This window comes from Lutzomyia longipalpis, chromosome 3 (assembly GCF_024334085.1).
Source record: "Lutzomyia longipalpis isolate SR_M1_2022 chromosome 3, ASM2433408v1".
In the NCBI taxonomy this organism is placed as follows: domain Eukaryota; kingdom Metazoa; phylum Arthropoda; class Insecta; order Diptera; family Psychodidae; genus Lutzomyia; species Lutzomyia longipalpis.
In genome coordinates this window covers 2,069,482-2,091,894 of record NC_074709.1, presented here as the reverse complement: position 1 = coordinate 2,091,894, position 22,413 = coordinate 2,069,482, and the positions used below count along the sequence as shown (strand labels likewise).

General features: G+C 36.6%; 1 protein-coding gene across 1 annotated transcript in view; it reads right to left on the bottom strand.

Moving 5' to 3' along the window:
- LOC129794045 (uncharacterized) overlaps positions 1–22,413 on the bottom strand; it is a 31,601-nt gene that overhangs the window by 7,823 nt on the left and 1,365 nt on the right. The window contains exons 2-7 of the mRNA XM_055834625.1: positions 21,065–22,367; positions 20,571–20,983; positions 18,317–18,630; positions 8,853–9,090; positions 4,426–5,182; positions 3,068–4,073 (exon numbers count right to left, since the gene is read on the bottom strand). Coding sequence (XP_055690600.1) covers positions 3,068–4,073; positions 4,426–5,182; positions 8,853–9,090; positions 18,317–18,630; positions 20,571–20,983; positions 21,065–22,304 — 3,968 coding nt within the window. The 5' untranslated portion in view covers positions 22,305–22,367. The remainder of the gene's footprint in view (positions 1–3,067; positions 4,074–4,425; positions 5,183–8,852; positions 9,091–18,316; positions 18,631–20,570; positions 20,984–21,064; positions 22,368–22,413) is intronic.

Below are 22,413 nucleotides of genomic sequence, written 5' to 3'. Positions count from 1 at the left end.
ACTTTAATGCTCTGGGCTGGGGGGGGATTATCCATGTTAGAGAAGCATGCATGTGATCATGGGAAAAATTGAGGGAGGTGAGGGTAGGATGCAGGGATCCGACACGTTAATTTTTCCCCCGCGTAACTTCTAATATAAAATACCAAAAAAAAAAAGTTTTTTCCATCGCGCCACTCATATATGAAAACTTTACAATCTTCCACATCACGTTCATATATATATATATATAAATTTTTGTAGGTATGTGAAAAAGAAGAAATATTATTTACAACACTTTCTCAAGTCAAGTTTGCCTTCTTCAGGTTTCATTTCTCATTTTCCTTTTCCTCAGGAAAACTCCATCAAAAACTGATACGTTTTCCTTCATAAAAGTTTGAAGGTAGTGTGTGCAAGTATGCTTCTCAACTCCATATGGTGTGGGATCGTTTCTTTTCTTCACAAACTTCATAAGAACAAATTTAAAAGAATCATTTTGAATTCCATTCTGGACTCTAATTCATTTTGAGAGCCCTTTTGTGTGCCCGTTGAGTGCAATGATGATTGATTTGAAAAATTTTGCACAAAAAAGTTAATAAGAGAGAAAATAAGTTGGTAGAAGAAGTTGAATAAACAATTTCAAGAAATAAAATTCACTAATCCCATTTATTTCGCAAAAACCACCATAAAACTTTTCACAAATCCATATAAACCTCTCTTTAAAATCGTTTAAGTACATTCCAATAAAATCCTTCACCATAGGAAAAGTTAATAAAAAAGGAGGAGAATTTAAGGGGGGACTTTTGGGCAAATTGTTGGAATTGAGATATTTTTAATGCTTTCATTTTTCTTGGGGTTTTCCGATGTTGGTTACATTTGAAGCCTAATTTTTGAGGAGTAAAAATTCACATTTTTGCCATCTTATGTGCGACGCCATCTTGTGATTTTCCGACTTTTCCACAGAACTGCCCTAAAACACAAAGGTAGGTTTTTCTCAGGATCTACTGGATGGATTTTGATGGGGTAAAAAGCAAATGAAAGAGGAAGCATTACCGGACAATGTACCGGAACAGACTTGAATTTCGACTTAGAGGCTAAGTAAAATAAACAAATATTCTTATTTATTTTTCTCAACTTCTGAGTTGAAATTCAGAAAACTGTTCCGGTACATTCTCCGCTAATCCTTCCTCTTTCATTTGCTTTTTACCCCATCAAAATCCATCAAGTAGATTCTGAGAAAAACCTACCATTGCATTGTGTTTTGAGGAAAATCTGAAAATGGCATCGCACATAGGATGGCGGAAAGTGATTTTTTACTCTTCAATAATAAGTCATTAAATGTGAAAAACACCGGAAAACCAAGTTTAAGAAAAAACCCTAAGAAAAATAAAAACATTTAATTTCACCAGCTCTCAAAAGAGACCCCCCTTAAATAGAAGTCCATAAATTTTCAATAAAAATTAGAGAAAACATTTTCCATGGAATTTCTTCTTGTTATAAATGATTCAAAAGCATTACACTTAAATTTAATGGATTTGTATATCACTATACATTCCTCAAATTCATTCTTTTGTACCTTTTATGGTGTTTATGGAGTTTTATTCAGTTCATTTGCTTTTACGCAATATTGTAAACAAGTACATGAGCTATATAAGTTTACCGGAAAAACAACAAATTCGAGAGATTTTTAGAAGAGAATTTAACCCATGCTAACGAGGTCATAGATCTTCTGTACCTAGGACCTTCATTTTCTAGAATTTGACTAATAAACCTATAAGAAATATAATTCCTGAAAATAAAATTTTTAGCCCCCATGGGGGCGTCGGTAGACACCGTATGATATATCATACGTTTAACGAAAGGGGGTTGAAAAAATCCAATTTTTTCTCAGTGTTGAAACAACGTCTTTAATTAATATAAGTGCATAAATTACATAATTTATGTTGAAATTAAGTATTTTGGCTAGATTTTGGACCACAATTAATTAATCGATCCAATAGAACACCAATCCTTGGGTTTCAGAATCAACTCACCGAGTTCTTGTAGAGTTCTAGCTCTAAGAATATAGAATCTGAACTTGTCCTGAATCCCGCAGTTATCCTCATCGCAAACAATTGCGTAGCCAGGAAGTAAAATAACCATCTCATGTTGCATGGTTTGCTCTAGGACGGAGACTTCTGGTGAATATGCTGACAAGTCTCCGGACAGAGCCGGATGTACTATCCTTCTTCGTTCTCAAACCTACAAAAATCACGATTTTTGCTATAATTTTTATATTTCCTGGTATTAGGTACTTATTAATACTTACGATGTACCTGATTTAGCACTTCCTGGCATTCCTTTTCACTGCAATTTATATTTTTATTCCCAAACCCTTAGATCTTCCCTCACAGAAATAAACTCGCACTATAACCTAAAAAGTACCTCAATTCAACCAACGTATGATATATCATACGCAGATGTTTATCGCGTAAAATATTAAATAATTTGCGGCCGGAGACGGATATTTTAGTTAATTCACAAAGTCTTATTAATAATTAAGAGATTTTGCACAAAATATTGTGGAGAAAAAGGGAATTGTCACTTGAAATACACACATTTTGGTTCCCGGACAACATTGCAATTGGATACACTTAGATTTTTGTCAAAAAATAATATTATTTTATGTTTTTGACACCCAGGAAAATTAATATAATAAGTTAAGGGTTCATAAAAGTGGAAAACACTAACCCGGAAGGAAAATTTTGCGAATTCGCGTCACAAAAATTAATCAAAAACTACCAATTTTGCGTATGATATATCATACAAAAAGTGAGGATGGGTTAAGTGGTAATTCCATAAACTTCTCTCCCAGTCAGATTAAATTGAAAAGCTCTTAATTTTTTTTCTCGGAACTTTCTAAAGGTATTACATACAGATACCTTTTATATATAGCACAGAAGGAGGCATCCTTGTCTAGACTAAGAAAATGTTTTTATTTTTTTTTTGTAATAAATTCGACCGGAAATTTGCACACCCATAGCCATAAGAGACAGACAGAGATGAGATAGAAAGAATGAGATATTTTGTGAATTATTATGCGTTTCCTTACCTCTCACTGGAGTCCTGCTCACTGCGAGTATTGGTTGATGGTGTCTGTGAATGGTATGGTGGTAGGGATGAATCTCTCTTGGGTGCAACTTTGGTTTTTGGCCCATAATCCATAATTGGGGATCGATTGCGTCTCCACGGTTGATATACGAGCTCATGCTCATACAGGCGACTCCCATAGGAGCCACTACTCTGTCCACGCTGATTCTGCCCAGAAGGCTGTTGCTGCTGCTGCTGTGGCGTGAATTTGGATTCCGCGAAGATGCGTTCATTGCTGGAATTGATAAAGTGACGCTCATCGAAGGATGTGACTTTGGGGTCAAAGTCAAAACTCCCCCCAAAGGATTTTCCATCCATGTCCAGAGAGCGTGTATTGGTGTCTTGCTTCAGCTTTGGCTGACCACCCTTTTCTCTTGAACGTGCCTGTGGTGCATTGTTGCTTTGCTGATTGAGCAGAGCTACGGGATGGGGTGTTGGTGGTGGGTACTTGCTATTCCTTCCCGTTCTCGCACCAGCTGCCGCCCTTACGGTCATTGGAACGCGACTAGGTGACCGCAGGGACAGCTGGAGGGATCTCGAGCGTCGAATTCGTGACTCAGTACTCTGCCGACTAGGTTGTCGTCGGTAGATATCCGTAGATGCCCCGACATCTTCCACACTGGAGCTAGAGCTCCGACTAGAAACGTATACATCATCTTCTTCGTAGTTTTTTGCCGCCCGCATACTATTGGCCAAGTACGTTGCCTCATAGCTCCTGGCCAATTGCTGTGGGGTCCTTATCATTATTGCTGTCCTCTCATCTACAGCTGGGGCCATTGATCTACTCTCCACGGTGTTTGATCTGTGCAGCCTTGTCCCTCCAGTTGGGGCTGGAAATGCCGAGCGACTCCTATTTCTGCCGCCCACCTGATAGTCTGTGACCATATTTGTCGCGAAGGGGGCAACGTAGTTTTGCTGATATTGCGGGAGGGTTGGTGTTTCGTTATCCTCCTCATCATTGGAGAAATCTACAGAGATTCATTGGAAATTTCATGTTAGTGCCTACAGGATTGCTTCAGGAGGTACATTATATCATTGAAACTTTCATCATTGATAGAGCTCAAAGCATAAATTGAAAGTTTCCCCCCAAAACCTCTCCACATTGTATTTGAGGAAAGTAATTGAGCAATTGTGGAGGTGATTGAATTCCCAGAATTGATATAGAATTCTAGGAAAATTTTGATGAGTTATGAACTTGTAAACGTGTAGTTAACTAATTAATTGAAGTAAAAACTGAAAATTGCTTTTCTATGGGTTTTCCTGCGGTTTCTCCTGAACATTTAATGTACATTTTTCGCTAAATTCGCTAAATGAACTCACCAGATCTCGTGCCACTATCGTACGAATTGAGCCTCTTGTTAATTGACGACTGCGTGGTTAGACTCCTGTATCCTCGCATTGTGGCAAAGGTTGAGCCTCCCCCGCGTGTGGCTCTAACACTACTCACAGCCGTGGATTTTTTCTTATCCCCACCAATTGCCTGAGTTCCCATTTTTGGCGGTAGTCCCGTCTTTGTGGCATACGTTGGTTTCTGGTATTTGCCCTGTACTGCCGGTTCGGGTTGTACTTTGAAGCTCTGTGTGCGTCCTGTTAGGTAATTGGGTGAGATACCCGTGAGGGAGGCAAAAGCACTGGCACGATTCTTCGGCGGGATCTGATTTACGGATAAATGATTACTCTTGGGGGGTTCGTAGTCAAATTCGAAGCTCTTCGAGTAGCTATCCTTGTAGTCGCCTTTGAGTTTTGCTGCATCGCATTCGAAGCTACGGGAGAAAACCATCCTCTTCTGCGTATCCTTCGGGTCAGGTTGGAATGTGGACTTTGCAGCACTCGTGTCCTGGAAGGCTGGTGGTGGGGAGATAATGTGAAATCCCGTAGTTGGGGACATGGGTCTGTCATCTCGTAGTGGTGGCTGGAGGGTATCTGTAGCCAGGGAATGGTGGTGGATATTCTGCAGAAGGAGTAACTTTCGTGCCTCATTTCGTGCAATAAGTTCCTCGAGTTTCCTGTGATTGTCATTCTTGCGAGATCCAGCTCTAGCAAATTGCTGCTCATCCACCTCCGGGCGATGCTTCACCTGGCAATCAATGCGGAAGGAAAATTTCAATTTGTTTACCATCACATAACTTTCTTTTTTTTTGTATAAGAAAATATACCCTCAAGTTTTGGCCAAACTTTTCCGTATTCAATTTTCTCCTCCCTTCCCATCCTGACCGAAAATTATTTCAATAAAGGTCACATTTTTTCCTCTAATGCTACATCGTTGTAAGATGGACCACTAAATGTTTCAAAACTGAATGATTTTTAGGGAGTTTTTTCTTTTCTTTTTAATTTCCTTGTTCTTTGTACATAAAATCTTCGAAAAAAAATATGTAAATTAAAATATTTTTACTCTGTAAGGGGAAAAATTATCAAAGTGGGTCATCTTACAGCATCTGATATGAATTTTTGCTACATCTGGCCTTCAGTCTGCTTTCCCAAATGATTATAAAAAAAGGGGCAACCCGAAATGACTTTTGAAATAGTTGAAAGTGTATTAAAAAGAATTCTTCATGTCTTTTCCATTCTTCCTCATGAGATTTTCATCGTGCGGATCTCATATTTCATTCAAGTCTTATGCACTTAAAATATTTCAAGAAGAATTCTCGATAGAAGAAATTCAATAAAAGTGAATTTTCTCATTCTCAAATTTCCTGTCTTTTTCCCCCCTTCCAATATGATGTGTATTTACTTTCTCTCTGCCAAATCCTCATTTTGCATGGAAGCTCCTCGTTGAGGAAGAATGAAACTTTTCAAATATAACTATCCCTTTGTCAATATTTAATTTTTTTTTGCGTAAAGCTCTTCCTATGAGAAGTTTATCAACATTATGTAGATTTAACGCGATACACTCCTTCAATATTTATTTAAAAGAATTTTTGTCAGGTTTACAAAATTCTCTTCTCAATGCAAACAAAATATTGTTTAATTTAAAAAGTGTTGACACATCTTTTGTTATGCGACCTTTTACACCCCCTTCAGTGCGAAATTGTGTGCGTAATTCCCGCAACAATGTATTTCTTCGAGAGTTAGAGAAAATCCCATCTTCCTTGCGCTAAAGGTCACAGATTCACGCAAAACAGCTTCCAAAGAAGTACCTACACCATATAATACTTCCATTCCTCAAGGCAGAATTATTTGTCTAAAAGTCTAATAAGAAAATCGATTGTATGGGGTAGGTGTACCTACTTGTAAGAAAATGACAAACGTAAAAGAATGTTTTTCTTGTGTTGACATCACCCCCAAAACCCCCAAACTCCCCGCACAGAAAAAAACCTACAAAACAAAAACCCAATTTATTTTAACAGAAAAATCAATGATCCGGGGCTTAAGTATTATCCTTACAAGACTTTTGGGAGCTTTAATTTCCATACTGAAAGCACACCGTAATCAGGAATTTGATTGAAAAGGGACTCATTTATCAATTGTGCGAGTCCTAAATTTTCTTCATTACCATTTTTTTCGACGGAGAAATGAATAAATTTTATAGATCACACCCCTCGTACCAGATGAGATTTTCTTATAGCATTAATGGAGGAGAATGCCTTTGCATTGTTTTTCAGTTTTGGGAATTTTCTTTCAAGGAACACCTGAGACTTGTGAGTTATTTTTAGTTATTCATTGAAATTAAAAAAAAAAACTCCAATACGCAGCATACGGATATCCTGAAGGACATTATGAACGTTTTAAATAAAGGAAAACCCTTAATCTGTAACCACAGGGAGTTTTTTTTTAATAAAGGACATAATAAAATAATGAAAAGAAGCCTTAATTTTTTCCTGGAAAATTGTTTTTCTCAGTTATTACTGAAAGTTTCAATGGATTTTCTCATATGTCAAAAGTTGGGAAAATTACAGTTTTCCCTGCATTTCCAAGAAAAATTATCACATTCTTGATGAATTTAGTAATTTATAATAGAAGAGAAGAGAATTTAATAACTGCAGCAACTTCTAACTTTAATCACTTTGCTTCACTGTGCAGTGCATAACATCCTTTTAATATAAAATTTGCACATGTTTTGCTCAAAAGAGACGCTTCTATCAATTGAATCGTCGGTTATTAATTAAAATCTAGTTTTTTTCCTCGTCAAAGGAGTTTATTAACTTTTGTATTGCAAAACCTTTTGTTCGAGGAAATAATAAGGATATACGCGTAATCTTATAGAAGATTAAAAAAAAATTAATAAGAAGTCGTCAAAGAAACTTCCCATTTTCACTGGAATCAGCTGAGAAAAACCAACAAAGGATTAGATAAAAAAAAACAAACAATGGGCCTTATTCAGCGACCAAGAAATCCTTGAAATCTCGGAAATTTGTACTGAAATTTCAAAATTTCAAGCGAATTTTAAAGGTTTTTTGGTCGCTGAATAATGCCCAATGACGTCATTATTGTGTTTTTTTTAATCTTTTTTTTTTTTGAAACATAAAAATACCTGGTTAAAAATCTTCATCAAAGTAGCATTGAAAGAGACAAAAAATGTATTATTAACGTCATTTTGTAAATTTTTTTTGCAGGTTAGCTAGAGCTAATCTTAGTGGAAAATAGTAAATTTCTTTGATGAGTTCTAAAACCTATTTCGACTATCTACATCATTACGCGTATTCTCCGCATTGTGCAATACAAATGAATAAACTCCTTTAATATATTTTACATAAATTTATAATATTTAGTTTAAAATTAATCTTTCATACCAAAAATTATATTTCAACTCACAGAGCTTTAATAATTTAATTACATTGGCAAATAATTACTCAAAGGTTTGCAAGTTCAGGTGCATTTCCTCCAAAAGCTCTCAAAGGGAATATTTGAGTAATAAGCTTTCCGATTACATTTCCCTTTTGCTTCTGTATTAAGGCAAAAATGCATGATTTCTAAGAATTCACGTGCCTCGAGGGTTATTTTTAATGTCATTTTAATGGTAATGAATTTCTCTACAAAACTTTCATGGACTTTCTATAGCATCTTAAGAACTTTAATGAATACAAATGAATAGAACACTATGCGCTTGGTATGCTAATAAACATGATTCCGTCGTAATTTTTGCCTATTTGAAGAACTTTTTAATAAACTTTTCAACTTTTATTCATTAATTTTTTCCTGGAAAAATATTTTAATGAGAATGAAATATGATTATTGCGTGGCATGAGGGATCTACTTATATGTGGGATTACAAAAAAGGACAAAATTTGCACGAATTTTTATTTTATTGTAGTGATTATTGCCTTTCAAATTCAATGGTGGGAAATTAATTCGCATACAATATGCTTCCTGCTGCATATTTTACAACATATCTGTTTGCTATTTGTGGTTCACTAATTAAAAAAACACAGAGAAAAAAAGATTCCAAATTAGATGTTCATTATTAATTTGTAACAGCAGCTATAGCGTGCTCTTTGTGTAATGTTCAACATCATTGGGTGGGGAGGCGAAACTTTTTTTTTGCGGAGGAGAATTTGGTCTTCGAAAATTTATCTGAATCAACAGAACTTTTCCTTCCCCTCTGAAATGAAAAAAAAAAACCTTCACAAACGATGTACATTTTGGTTTTCCATTCCTTTTGGAACAATTACGCCTCAGTGGTTTATTATTTCTGCCGGAATGCATGCGAAATTGGGTAGCTACAATGTGGCAGAATCTCAACCCACAAAAGAGGGGTTTTCAAAGTAGGTATACAACATACATAAGTATGGGGAAGTTATGCAACTGACCTGTACCCAACCGGATCTATTGAGGAAAATATCGTTCTGCTGCGTGGTCGTCTCCCCAAAGAGGTATGTGGAGGTCTTGGTCGGATTGTGGTAGTGCATGTCTTTCACTTTGTCCACATTGTGCGTGGTGGTATCCACAAAAGGCTTCCCTTTGCCCTCGGGAGTCTTTGGCAGGGGGAAGTCGCAAAAATCGATTTCAATGCCGTCAGCAGCGTCCGGATTTATGAGCAGGTGGCCACTGAAAAGCGGAGAAATTGTGTTAAATGATTAAATCTCCCTCCACATCAAAATTTCATGCCCATTCTTCATCGTACGACACGCCAAGTGGCTCCTTTTTCTGTACAACACCCTCCTCCCCCTCTAACACTTCTTCCCACCTTTACCGATGTTATCCTGAATCCCCATCGCGACGGCACGAGATGTGTGCTCGACGCTATCAAAAAGACATAATCAAAATTTAAATGTAATCGCGTCTTAATTGAGTCACACGGCACAACTCCTGAAATGTTAATGGGCGCCCACGCACTCCCATCGATGATGCTGTGGAGCAACATTATCTCTATTGGCTCCATTGGCTTCCCATTCGTTCTCATCGCCGCACTCCCTTCCCAAAATTCAATGCTTCCGCACTTCGTACATCAATTTCCCGAACAATTATCTGTGGATTTCAAAAAGTTGCGGGAAGCTCTATTATGCTATACATATAGCTACTTCATAGATAAAACGAAAATATAGTGACAAAGCCATTTTTTGGAGGGATTTGCAACGCATCGATTCACAATGGTGGTCATAAAAATGCAACAGAATTGATAAATCAAGAAACAAAATATAGTGCGAAAGTTTTTTTTTTTGCAAAATCGATCGGAATGGGATATTAAAAATGCAACACTCTTTGTAGTTAGCGACGTTTCGAATAATTTATATTCATTTTTAGACTTTCGAAGTGGATAAAGTTTGATAAATATTCTCAAAATGAAATAATATTATTTGTATTTGAATATTTCTTGTTTGAAAATCTTTTCCTACAAGAAAAAAATCTTGGGAGTCTAACTTTGTGTTCTAAGAGCTTGAAGATTACTCGAAACGTCGTTGACTCTACAAAGGAAATGGTGTTGCCTGTTTTATTTTCCTTTTCGAGGCAAGATTCAATCAACCTTTTAACTGAAAGTATTTTTCTCCCATCAATATTGAAGGTTTTACGAAGAAAAGTCCATTCAAAGAATTCGCAGAAGGTTTTACAATTTTGTGGTGTCTTTTTTATGACCACCACTATATAAAAACTTTAATAAATTACACATAATTGAACCAATCGTAATTTTGGCAAAAAAATAGCTTCCAGGAAAAGCGGGGAAAATTGATAAGTGCCAAAAGAGGAGGATTGCCATATTGAATCAAATTTCAATTTAAATTAATTTTGAAATTCCAAGAATTTTTGTATCGTTCCACTGAAAATGTCTAAACTGGACAATTGAGTGAATAATTAAGTGAAGTGAAATCGACAGTAGTATTCGGAAAATCATTATCTCAAACTGTCTATCGCACCATCTTGGCTCTGATACTCCCACAATCCATGCCTTCCAGGATACCACGTACTTGTATATTTATTTTGCAAATACCGATTACCTCCCCAGCGTGTGTCTCTTCCCTGACGCACCTCCAAATACCACCGCAGGGTGGTATTAATATTAAAAAGAAGAAGAGAGAATTTCTCTTATCACCCCCCGTCATATACACAGGAAAACACTCAAAACAGTGCAAGTCTCCCCGCTCGATTTTCGCTTTATGTAAATTCATCATGAATTCTCGGGCAATTCTATGGCCTTTTACGTGCACGATGGGTATATACATATAAAATAAAAAGGCGCGCACAAGAGGCGTCGTAACCTTTTTTCTCACTCGTCTTCCACACATATTCACACAATTACACCTCATTCAGGTGGATTGTATAATTGATGTGCATCATTCAATCAATGATCATTAACATGCAGCAAGTCTCGTGCTTCCCCTCAGCCTAATCAATTGAGATTTATCTCTCTTGGCGCGCAAAATTGAGCTATAACTAGGTATATACCAGACGCTACACCACTAGGCTAATAGAGCTATAGTGTTGGGCCTTGACATGACGTACTATTGTATACCTACCGCAAAAAAAAGAAATGTGTAGAAAAAGATTTTAAAAAAATTGTAGGAAATGTAGAAAATGATGAAGAAATGTCGTTGAAGAAGCATAATATTCTACCTTCTACAATGATCAAAAATTTTATGCAGAGTGGGTGTCAAAAAATCAATAATATCACCATGGAGTCCATTCATTTGGAAAAAAAGAGTACTTTTTCGCCCCACAACCTTTGTATTCATGCAAATCTCATGCGAAAATTTTGAGGTCAACTTTTGCAATTGAAACTCCCTCTCAGGGGCTTCAAACCAAAAGCACTTTGCATACAGAATTTCTCGATGAAATTACATACATTTCCGCATAATCTGTTTATTTTATCGCACACTGGAGATTCCCATTTCGGGGAGACATTCCGTGGGATTTCGTGGCATGTTGCGTTTTTTTTAATACATCCTGCGGAGTACATTAAAATGAAAATAGCATTTTGATGAATTTAATGCGAAAATAACAAGGATCTAGTCTAAAATAAAATAAATCAATATGGAACTTTTTTTTATAAATCTGAACGTGTGGGCACAAATACCACGATGCGAACGAAGGATTATTTTGAATTTACGTCAGAATGTAGCACAAAAATTTCGAGAGATTTTAAAAATAAAAATGTATAAAAGAGAATGAAGCTAACATTTTTCTGCAAAAATTTATTTACTCATGAAATACTAGAAAAAAAAAAATTTTAAAAGAAAATTATGTATTCATATGCAGCTTGATATGCTCTGAAAATGTAATCCATTTTCTTTTATACACATCACTGATGATGTACCATGATTGAATTTCCTTTTTGCCTCTTGCTATGTACAATCTCTTGAGCTCTAGGGATGAATGTGATGTTTGATATTTAGCTCAAAAAAAAAGCTCCTCACAGTTGTTTTCCACAGTGAAAGCTTAGTTTCACATCATCTCTTGGAAAAAAAAATCTCTTGCAAAAATCTTGTCCTTATTTGACATTTTATGGGTAATAAAAATAATTTTAATGATACTCCAACATATTTTTTCTCCCATTTTCTTTCGCTCTAAATTGACTGATAAATTTTTCGCGTATAATCACTGCGCAATGTATCTCCTTGGGATCTCCTAAATAGACATTTCGCATCTATCTCAATGAATATTTGAATAAATAGCTTCCGGAATGGTTCTTGCATTCCAAAAAGTTTACAAATTCCAACACATAACACTATTTCATACGCCTTGGGAGGTGAATTATCGCGTCACTGCCGAAACATATCCCCTTTTTGCAAATTCCTCCATCTCACCCCTCCGTCAAAAAACTCTTTGTTCCACTTTTCTCTTCACCACACAGATTATAAAGGCAAAAAAGGATCTCTTGCAAAACATGAAACACTATCCAGGTTGGACACATTAGTGCCACAAGGCACTAATTAAGCATCATTTTGCAAAAGGAGATTATTCAAGGTAACCTAAACATTAATGTTTAATATTAAAAGTTTTTGAGCTTTTTTTTGGTGAGACTGATGAATTTTAATTTGTAAATTATTTCCATTGAAATAAAAGCAATTAGATTAATTTTAAATGAAAGCGAAACGTCGCTAGAATACAGAGAAAAAGTATTGAGTTGGTTTTAAAGATAAAAGTATTTTTCTTTACATTTTCAAGTAATCCATTTTTAATTAAATAAACAATGGTATTCTGCTACTAAGAAATCTTTGCAACTATTGAAATTTTAGTACCAATTCTTAAAATTTCAATGATTTCTTGGTTGCAGAATACGAGCCAAAAATTATTTTTGTATCATGAAAATAATTTTAACCGCCCGTACGCCATGACCAAAACTCTTACGCGTATTGCCATGAGGTAGGTGACTGACCCCATAGACTTTTTCGCAAAGTAAACAATTTCTTGCGGTCAAATGAACTTTAATATACTCCTTGGTACAAGCTAAGAAGTATTTTCTTCATTTTATAACGCAAAAATTATTTTCAAATGGATTTTTTAATGATTTTTTTGAGGTTAGAATCATCAAGAAAGAGACAAAGAGAAGAAAATGGAATAAATTTAGCCGTTACACTAATTTTTTGAATTCCCACTTCTTACAATCTGATATTTTAATACAATCTCCTCAGATAAGGAACTTATTCCCAAAAGATAGGTTTTAAATCTCTGAAAATTAGGGCGCAATAGCTCGAAATATAGCTCTGAGGTCGGTCACCTACCCCTCATGGCAATACAAGGGTTAAACATTAAATATGTATCAAGCATTAAAATCTGGAAGAGAAAAACAGTGAAAAATATACTTTTTCTTCCTGTTCTAAAAATCTAGCGACGTTTCGCTTTTATTTAAATGAATCCACAATGCTTTTTATTTCAGGCAATAACATTATTTAATCATTTTATTTGAGCAATATTTGTCTAAATAATCCTAAAAAAAGCACGAGAATCATCAAACATTGAAGAATAAATTGAAAAATTGGAATGAATTGATCAAACATGGAGCAAAAATGGATTAAACTCTTACGCAGGAAAGACTACAGATACCTAAATATTTTTTTTTTCAAATTCAATGTAAAGAACTCCCTTCAACCTTTCCCATATTGACGAATATACCCCGAAAAAAAATCATAATTGAATATTGATTAAACCTTTATGCGTCACGATTAGATAAAAGTTTAATATTAACAAAAAAAAACAAGCATTTACACATCACGTCCCAAAATTTTGGGCTATTTGCAATTCACATGAGTGAAATTTTAATTACAATATGTATCCCACAGCATGTTCTTTGGGTGGGCAAAGTACACCCCCATTGAACATTTTGGGGAAGTTAAACCATCATGAAATGTATCACTCTTATAACGTGTTAATCACTTTGATGTGTGATAGGTATTTGTGGAAAAACATTTTCGCTGTGCCCACACGACAACTTTTCTAACACGGGGACCCGCGCGTTGTGCAATACTGGAGTTGACTGGAGTGCAATGGACAAAAAAAACGCCACTCTGTCACGCAATTTAGTCAGATGGGTGCAGAAAAAAAAGAAGTCAACTATGTGTAGTAGAAAGTCATCAGTGTAGCATGAGAAAATTGCATTTTCCATCAACCTATAAAATCTACTGAATCTATCTTTTTTTTTGTGGAATCGGGAAATATGCCCTCGCATGTCAAGCAGGGATGATGTGTGAAATGTAGACAATGTAGATCACAACTCTATGGCTAGACCATGAGAAGCTTAACACTGCAACATTATGGGGATCCCCATATATATGAGCGAAGATGAGGCATGCTAAAAGCGAAAGCATTCCCCGCCGAGAGATGCTGAGAAAGTGTTTTATGTGCTGGAATGCTAAAAGACCTGCTCATGTGGAGGTTATCGCACTAGTTTCACACTTTTGTGCATTGCTTATTGGAAAGACGGCTGGTAACTGTGGGGGCCTCCCGTGTGAGAAAGTCACTACTTGCACAAATAGGCAACAAAATTGCCGAGGAAGACGCATCACAAAAGTTTTTCCTCATAATACTCCATCATTTCACTCTCATTCGCTTTCCATTCAATAATAATAATAGTATTACTATTTGAAAATTCATAATACATAAAACACGGAAAATTTATTCATAAGAGTGGTCTTGAAAATTTCACCATAGAAATTGTCATCATACAAAAAAGTCATTCACAACTTTACAAAATTTATTCAATATCGAGGGAATTGGAAAAAAATAGCTAAAGGGGTATTCGTGAAATTTGCAAGTTTTGCTTTAAAGAAATACTTAAATGTTTAGAGATTAAAGTTAGAATTTTAGCTGTGTTTCTTTCAGACACAGCTTTTGTGTACCGAGCAAAATCGAAAGTCGTCAGATCGGGCTCAAACTTGGTATGAGCACGAATTAGGGTCCCCACATTCCAAAAAACGTATGCGCCAAAAATAAGTTTTTTCCGGCCGGCCGGCCGTCCGTCCGGCCGTCCGTCCGGATTATAAACTTAAATTGCAAGAGAACGGTGATAGATAGAGACTTGCGGTAAACGGCAAAGTTTAAATATCGACCTGAAGAAATCCGATTATGAGGTCAAATCCACCCCCCCACCCCCCCGTCCGCCATTTTGAATAATCTCAAAATTTTGTTTTCGCTATATCTCAGCCGCTATTATAGCTAGAGGTCTGAAATTTTGATATGTTGTAGGGGCCATCAATACCTTTCCAACGATACCTCATTTTCGAAAATCGGTCAAGCCGTTTAGTCAATATGGCCGCCACAATTTTTCATCGAAAATCGACCATAACTCGAAAACGGCTTGACCGATTTTGATCAACCCGGAGTCAAATGAAAGATCTCAACAAACCCTACAACTCTCTAGAACATCCTAAGTTTCAAAAGTGACCGCTAGGGGGCCAAAAATCAAAAACAAAATTTTCGATGAGTTTTCGATGAATATCTCGAAAACGGCGACATAAATTTTTTTCATTTTTTGATATGTTGTAGCTGACTATATTATCTAGTTTCATGCCAAAAATGAAGAAAATCTATGGATCCGTTCTCGAGATATAGCCTTCCAAAGTTGGCATGTCATATCTCAGGTTCTACAAGTCCGATCTTGATCAACTCAAGCGCAAATGAAAGGTTTCGTGAAACCCTACAAATGTCTAGAACATTGCAACTTCGAGAAATGACCGCAAGAGGCGCTAAAATCAAAAACAAAATTTTCGAAAATTTCGAACTCGAATTTTTCGAAAATGGCGACATAAATTTTTTTCATTTTTCGATATGTTATAGATGACTTCAAGACCTTTCAAACAAAAAAAAATTTATGAAAATCTATGGATCCGTTCTCGAGATATGGCCTTCCAAACATTTCTTAGGGTATGACTTTTCAACTTTTCCCGACTTTGCGCGTATTTAAATTAATTCGCGTTCTAGTTTGCTCTCACAAAATTGGTACACTGAAAGAAACACAGCTCCCGTAAGCTTGGTCAGCTTACCAGTACATTTTAAAGTTTCTTTTCAACATTATTTTGTATTGTTTGTTGGGTGTTTTTGCAAAACTCATAGAAAATCTTCGATCAATAATTTTTATCAATTAATGAGCCTAAAAGTTTTTTTTTGGTAAATATTATGTTTTGTTAGAACAACTAAAAGCAGAGTCTAATAAGGATTCCTACATAAAGAAAAATATTTGGTAGAAGTTGGTAAATGGTAAGTAAAGACGTAATAATATTTTGGGTAATTTTTGGTAAAATTGTATTTCAGAAATATTATTGTTTGACATTGAGATACAAAAGTTAAATTTTAGTTATGCATTGACAAAAAATTTAATCTTTAGTAAAATTCAATAGTTCTAATAAAACCTAAAGACGACTTATTAGGAAAAGTTAATTACGTTGACATGCGTGACAGTGCGATCATTTTTGACGTATACAAATGTCAAATTGACAACTAATGTCAGTGTCATCGGAATTTCAAATTTATACTATTTCGTTTTCTTTAATCGTTCTTTAAGCGATAAATTGGGTAAAATCGGTAAGTGAATTCAACATTATGTCCATTATATTAATTTCAGACATTCTGAGAAGAGTGTTTCTGACACTACTGACATTTAACATGGCTGATAGCTGAGTGAGCTTCACCTTTATGCCTGTTATACAAACAAGTTTTCCTGGAACTATACACTCTGTTTAGCAAGAATGTGGAACTAAAGTGTTCTATTGTAACAAAACTAATTAAGGATGCTTTCATCTCTTTTTCTGCATTTTTTTCTGTACAGGATGTGCTGAAAATGTTACAGCACTCTCATATTTGTTCACTATAGAATAAAATAAATTGTAAATTTTGCATGAAGGGAGAAAATCAATAAAAAGCTGCCAAGAGCAATGTTGGATTTATATACAAAAATTTTATGAATTGCCACGTACTTTTTGCACTAAAAAAATTCAAAAAAAAGATTTTTTTGATGAACTTTATTCATGAAGCCTTTGAAATTTGATTCTTATAGGAATTAATTAAGAATTATTTTAACGTATTAAAGTAACAGAATATTATAGGATATGAAATCGTTTTTAATGTAATTTAATTTTATTGGCTATGCATAAATTAAAGAAAATTTTATCCGTCATATTTATCGTGGTAATAATTAAAATTTTTAAAGCCGTTTTAAATAATTTAAATATTAAATGTAAAAGCCACATGAAAGCTCTAATTTTTTTTCCGCATTTACCACAATTTACCAAAATGCGTTTACCCGTTTTTTTCAATTTGGTAACATAAATTAATCAGAAATAACTTTCAGAGGCCTTCCCATGAGCAAAGGAGTTTGCTAAAATGAAATTTTCTTCCGGAGAAGAGTCACTTTTAGTCCCAGGACAAATTGTAAATGCAAATGTGCCGTAATTAAATATTAATTTGCGAGCACTTTATGCATTATGCACTGTAGAAGCAAACAATTTCATTTGCAACCTTTCTTTTCCTCACTATAACGACACTGTGCACACACAGTGGAGAAACTGGAATTTTCAATTTTCACTCCACTGGAGAAAATTCATAAACTTGATGCACATTTTCACACCATAATGATTTCAGTTTGTACAAATATTGTGATTAATCCTGTGTGTTATTTCACATTTTGGCCAAATCATGAGACACTGAACCACCCAAATTTGGTAAGTCTCAGTCCGGACAACTTTTTTTTACTTCACTCTTCACTCTCAACAGCTCAACAATTCTTCTGGTTTATTTAGGTAACATTTTCCACGCACACACTTCTGGCATCTCAAAATACTCTCCTCAAGCTATGACTCCAAAATTTCTGTCGCATTTTTTTTTCTTTTTTCATACATCTGCTCATTGAGTGGGACAGCACTTGGAATTCTCGAGCACTTTGAGTGCTAGAGAATGAGGATATGCGTACGTATGTGGGGAAAAAGCAATAAATTGCAGGAAAAAGCCTCTGTTGGTGAATGAATTCCACCTTTGCGCGGGGAGAGGCAAAACACATGCGTTGCGATTGGTGTTTTGTACGAAGAAATAGCACTAAAATTAATTACCACCTGTGCTAAATTTCAAGGACACCCATTCTGCGCTCAAGAGAAATCCACATTGAGGCCCCTTGATCCCCGTACAAAGAGCGCGCGCCAGAGCCACTTGTTCGTGAGACGCGAGATGGGTGCGGAAGAGTGCCACACAACCAGGCGTCGCCATCGACAGTTGGGTTTGAGCGAAAAGAAAAACCCGCGGGATGGGCACACAAAACCCGCACACGGGATGTGGTGACAAGTAATGTTAAATGGAAGAGATTCGGTCCAAATGTAAGAGGTGTGTGTGTGTAAAGTAGAAGCACACAAATTACCTGTGCGAAGTATCACCAGCGGTAAGCGACGCGAAACTGATTCCATTTGATTGCAGCTGCGATGTGTTTTCTTTGGCCTCCTGCCGAACTCGTGGCGATGTTGGGGCTTCGTTGTCTTCGTTGGCGCCACCGCCTCGACCGCCACTCTCACCAGCCTTCGCTCCGCTCCCCACATCTGACGCGTTCTCAGCATCTCTCCCAGCATCGTCGCGTTTGCGCGACTTCTCCTGCGTAGGTCCAGTTGACTGAACTGTAGCTGATGACTTCATGTGCGATGACTGTGCCACAGAGGATCCACTTCCATCTCTGACATTCTGGAAAACACCAACAGAGTGCCACTCTACAGCATCCACCACAAACCCCAAAAACTTTTTCCCAGAAAAAGCTCACTCTTCTCAAGCTACTACCCGTCACAAGCAATTACCCCTCGCTGTGTTTTTCTCGCCCCAGAAGGGCGCTTTACAGGAGGTGCAACTTTTCGCACACATAACCCACCCACCCCCCCCTATCCCACCATTCCCTTAGCATAAATGTCAAAACTTGAGACATACAGCGGGTCTATAATCCTGATTGAATTTTCAAATTTAGTGATAAAAGTGTTTGCTCGAATGATAATAGGATCGACTGGGAAGATTCAATTATTTTAGTACCACCGCAGGATTAAAAAAAAAAGAAAATACCTCCAAAGGATTCTTAATACTCTTTGTACATATTTTGTTAATATTTAGAATTAATCAATTTTTAAAATTAATTAAATGACCTTAAAATCATAAAAAAAATCTTAAATTCTTTCGCAAAGATTTGTTAATTTTTTGTGTGCAAAATTTATTACAAAATTAAAGCTGATAAAAGCTCAAAATCTTTCACATAAGAACACATTAGAACGTAAAAGCTGCGTAAGTATAACGATGATGTAAGCGTAAATCAACTTTTAAGGAATGATGCATTTTAAGGGAAAGAAGAATCTGTATTTCCAAAAAGAGCACTGATTGGATAATAAATTCAGACGAAGCGATTTACTCCCTCAATTCGTTGACATTTCGATCCAGATGGGATCATCTTCAGGGCCTATGATTATATAGCAAAATTTTGAACTTTTTTTTTATTTTTCTTTACTCATTAATACTTGGAGGATCAAAGTTTATAACATCAAAAGTTTAAACTTTATTTTCTCTAAAAAGAAAATATTTTTCCAAGTTTTCTTTCGAAGATCTTAAAGTCATTAAACTTATTAGAATTTATCAGGAAATGTTGAATAGATTTTAATTCTGTGATGATTGAAAAAAGTTGAATTGGCCACTTTGGCCAGCAATATCCTCTAAGGGTTAATAACGAGCTAAATAGTGAATTTGTTGTCACACAAAATATTGTTTTATTGCTTAAAATATTATAAAGAATAACACATCTTGAATTTTTTTTGCTTACTCTTGAATTACGCTTACATCTTACACTTTCATGTGAATTTCCCAAATATTCTACGTAATCTTTGCGTATTTTCCTCACATACAATTTTTGTACATATAAATTTATTTCCTATATTTGTAAATAATAATTAATTTTAATGGAGCTATGTTATAAGATTTCATAGCTAAAAATAATTCGTGAAATATGTTGTTGTTTCTTTACCTACCCTACATATAATGGGGTGTATGAAATAAATATATTTTTGGTAAACCAATTAGCGAATCTAATTTTAAATTTAACTAATTGACATCGGATATTGTTGATTTTCCCTGGTAGCTACATAGAAAATATAACGATGAAGAAAAACATAATACTTGGTGTATTAAAATAAGTAAATAATGATAAAAGGGCTAGAAATGTTGCTGTGTTGTAGTCATTCCCAAAAAAAGGCGAAAAGCTTTTTCCAGGAAGCTATATCCATCTTATTGCATAAAATAATTAGGTATCCTTTTCTTTATTTCATTGTGGAAAGGGAAAGGAATTTGTTGGTAATATTTATTTTTGAATTGTCTTCTTCAGCCAATTTGGAAATTCTTCGAAACTCCAAAATCCATTTAAAGTAAAATTGATAAGCTCTGTTTAATATTGTGTGAGAGAGAAAAAGAAGCACAACAGGGAGTCCAATATCTGAGAACGTTCCAAATTACAGAGTCAAGCTCTGTGAGTTCTTTGAGTTTTTCGATGTAATTTGGTCGTGTGTCTCCAAGAAAGAGGAATTTCACCCACGCAAATCATTTCTCGTGTCAATCTACACAGGAGAGCGAGGAAATTGCCATATTTATACACTTACCCTCTTCTCCCGCTTCTGATGGCTGTCCCTAACACTGTAGAAAATTTGATCGTCACTGTGGGAGCCGTACGTGGAGATTTTCTGCACATTCTCCTGCGAAGGGCGTCGACTTCCACTCCTACTTCCGCCTTCGGGGCAACTTGAGCCATCTTGGACAATTTTTGGTATGGCACCTGCTGATTTCTTCCTTCGTCGCATCGTTGTTGGCTTCTTCGTGCCACCATCTATGTCACTTTTTATAACACCCGGATCATCAATCAGTGAATGCCGCTTTGAATTGATCTTTTCTCGAATTTCCATTTTACTCCTTGCAAGAAAGTCCGCATTTGCAGCAACTTTTGCCGCATGATTTGGCACGAAAGCTCCACGATCGGCGGCATTTTTTTCAATCATGCCATAGCCGTAGTTGTATGCTAATTGAAAAGAAAATTAACGAATATTTTTAAATGTTTTTTTTTTACCTTCAAAAGGAATTTGAGGAATTTGTGCATTACCTGAGAGAAAATTAAATTGATCAGATGAACGAGTTGTCCTTCGATCCAGCGTTCTAATGCGACAATCATTCCTGCCACAATCAACACCAACTTGGGAAGACTTTTTGAGGGAATCCCTCTTGAGATGGGGCAAACTTCCGCTCCAGTATTCGCTTTTCTTCACATGCCTCTGATTGATGGGCAGGTAGTGGATCTCTTGGGTATTGTTGCGGCGCATGCGACGCCTCACGTAGTCATCGCAATCCTGACAGTGAGTGTTGTCGCTGAAGCTGCACTTCTCCAAATCGTATGGGCATGGTTGGCAGTCGAAGAACATGCAATCACTGTCTGAGCTGCCGCAGTGGCACGATGGTTGGGATGATGTTAGGGATTCGACGCTCTTCATGCTGCCACGCTGTTGCCTCTTCTGTGGATGCTCTTGATCGGAGAAGCGTGCTGATCTGCGCCCAAAGGATGAATCTTCGCGCAACAAGGATTCACACGAGGAGTACTCACGACCATCACAGGGAGCTATGATGGTCTTTAGGGGATTGTAGTCACACGGAAAGGCCACCGGGGTGGTCTCTGTCTTGTAAATGCCGGGATTATTGGGATTGTATGATTGGAATTTGAGGACATGCTGGTCCTGGGATTCATTTGTCGTATCATTCTCCTTATTCTCACTCTCCCACTGCGATGCACAAATCTCACAGTCTGGATACTCAAGTGCAGCCTTTCTTGCCTCATTCTTGGCCATCAAGTAAATCTCTTCGTAGACATTTTCATCGCCATGCCGGAAGCTTGGCATCCGTTCGAGTGCCCCATCGGAATTCACCCCACTACTGGCTACCTCACTGTCAGGCGGTGCCTTCTTCGTGCCATTGCGCGTGGTCTTGAGACCCTCCTTGAGGAGGTAGTAGTTGAAACTCTTAATCCCAATCTCACCCTTCCAGTATTGCTGCCCAATTCGCACCTCACCCTCACCATTCCTCATTGAGCTACCCCCATCATTCGTGCACTCAACACTCTTCCGCCTGGGGAAGGTGTTGTGGTGGTATTCTACCGAAAAATCCTCCTGGCTACGATGTGACCGGGAGTGGGTGGTCTCCCCCAGGCCTGCACTACTCTTTCTCTTCTTCACTTTACTCGTATGCGGCTTTTTGTGGATGCTGGAGTAGAAGCTTTCTGGCAACCTTCCACGTCTGCTGACTGGCGTCGTTAGAAATTCCGTGGCGCCTCGCCCGTGATTCTCATCCTCCATCTTCTCCCACTTTTTCCTTCTATCTCTCACGCCACGACAAATTCCTAGACAATTCCGATATGGCTATATATATGCGGAGCAATGCGCAGCGTTGCAGGAAATACAGCCA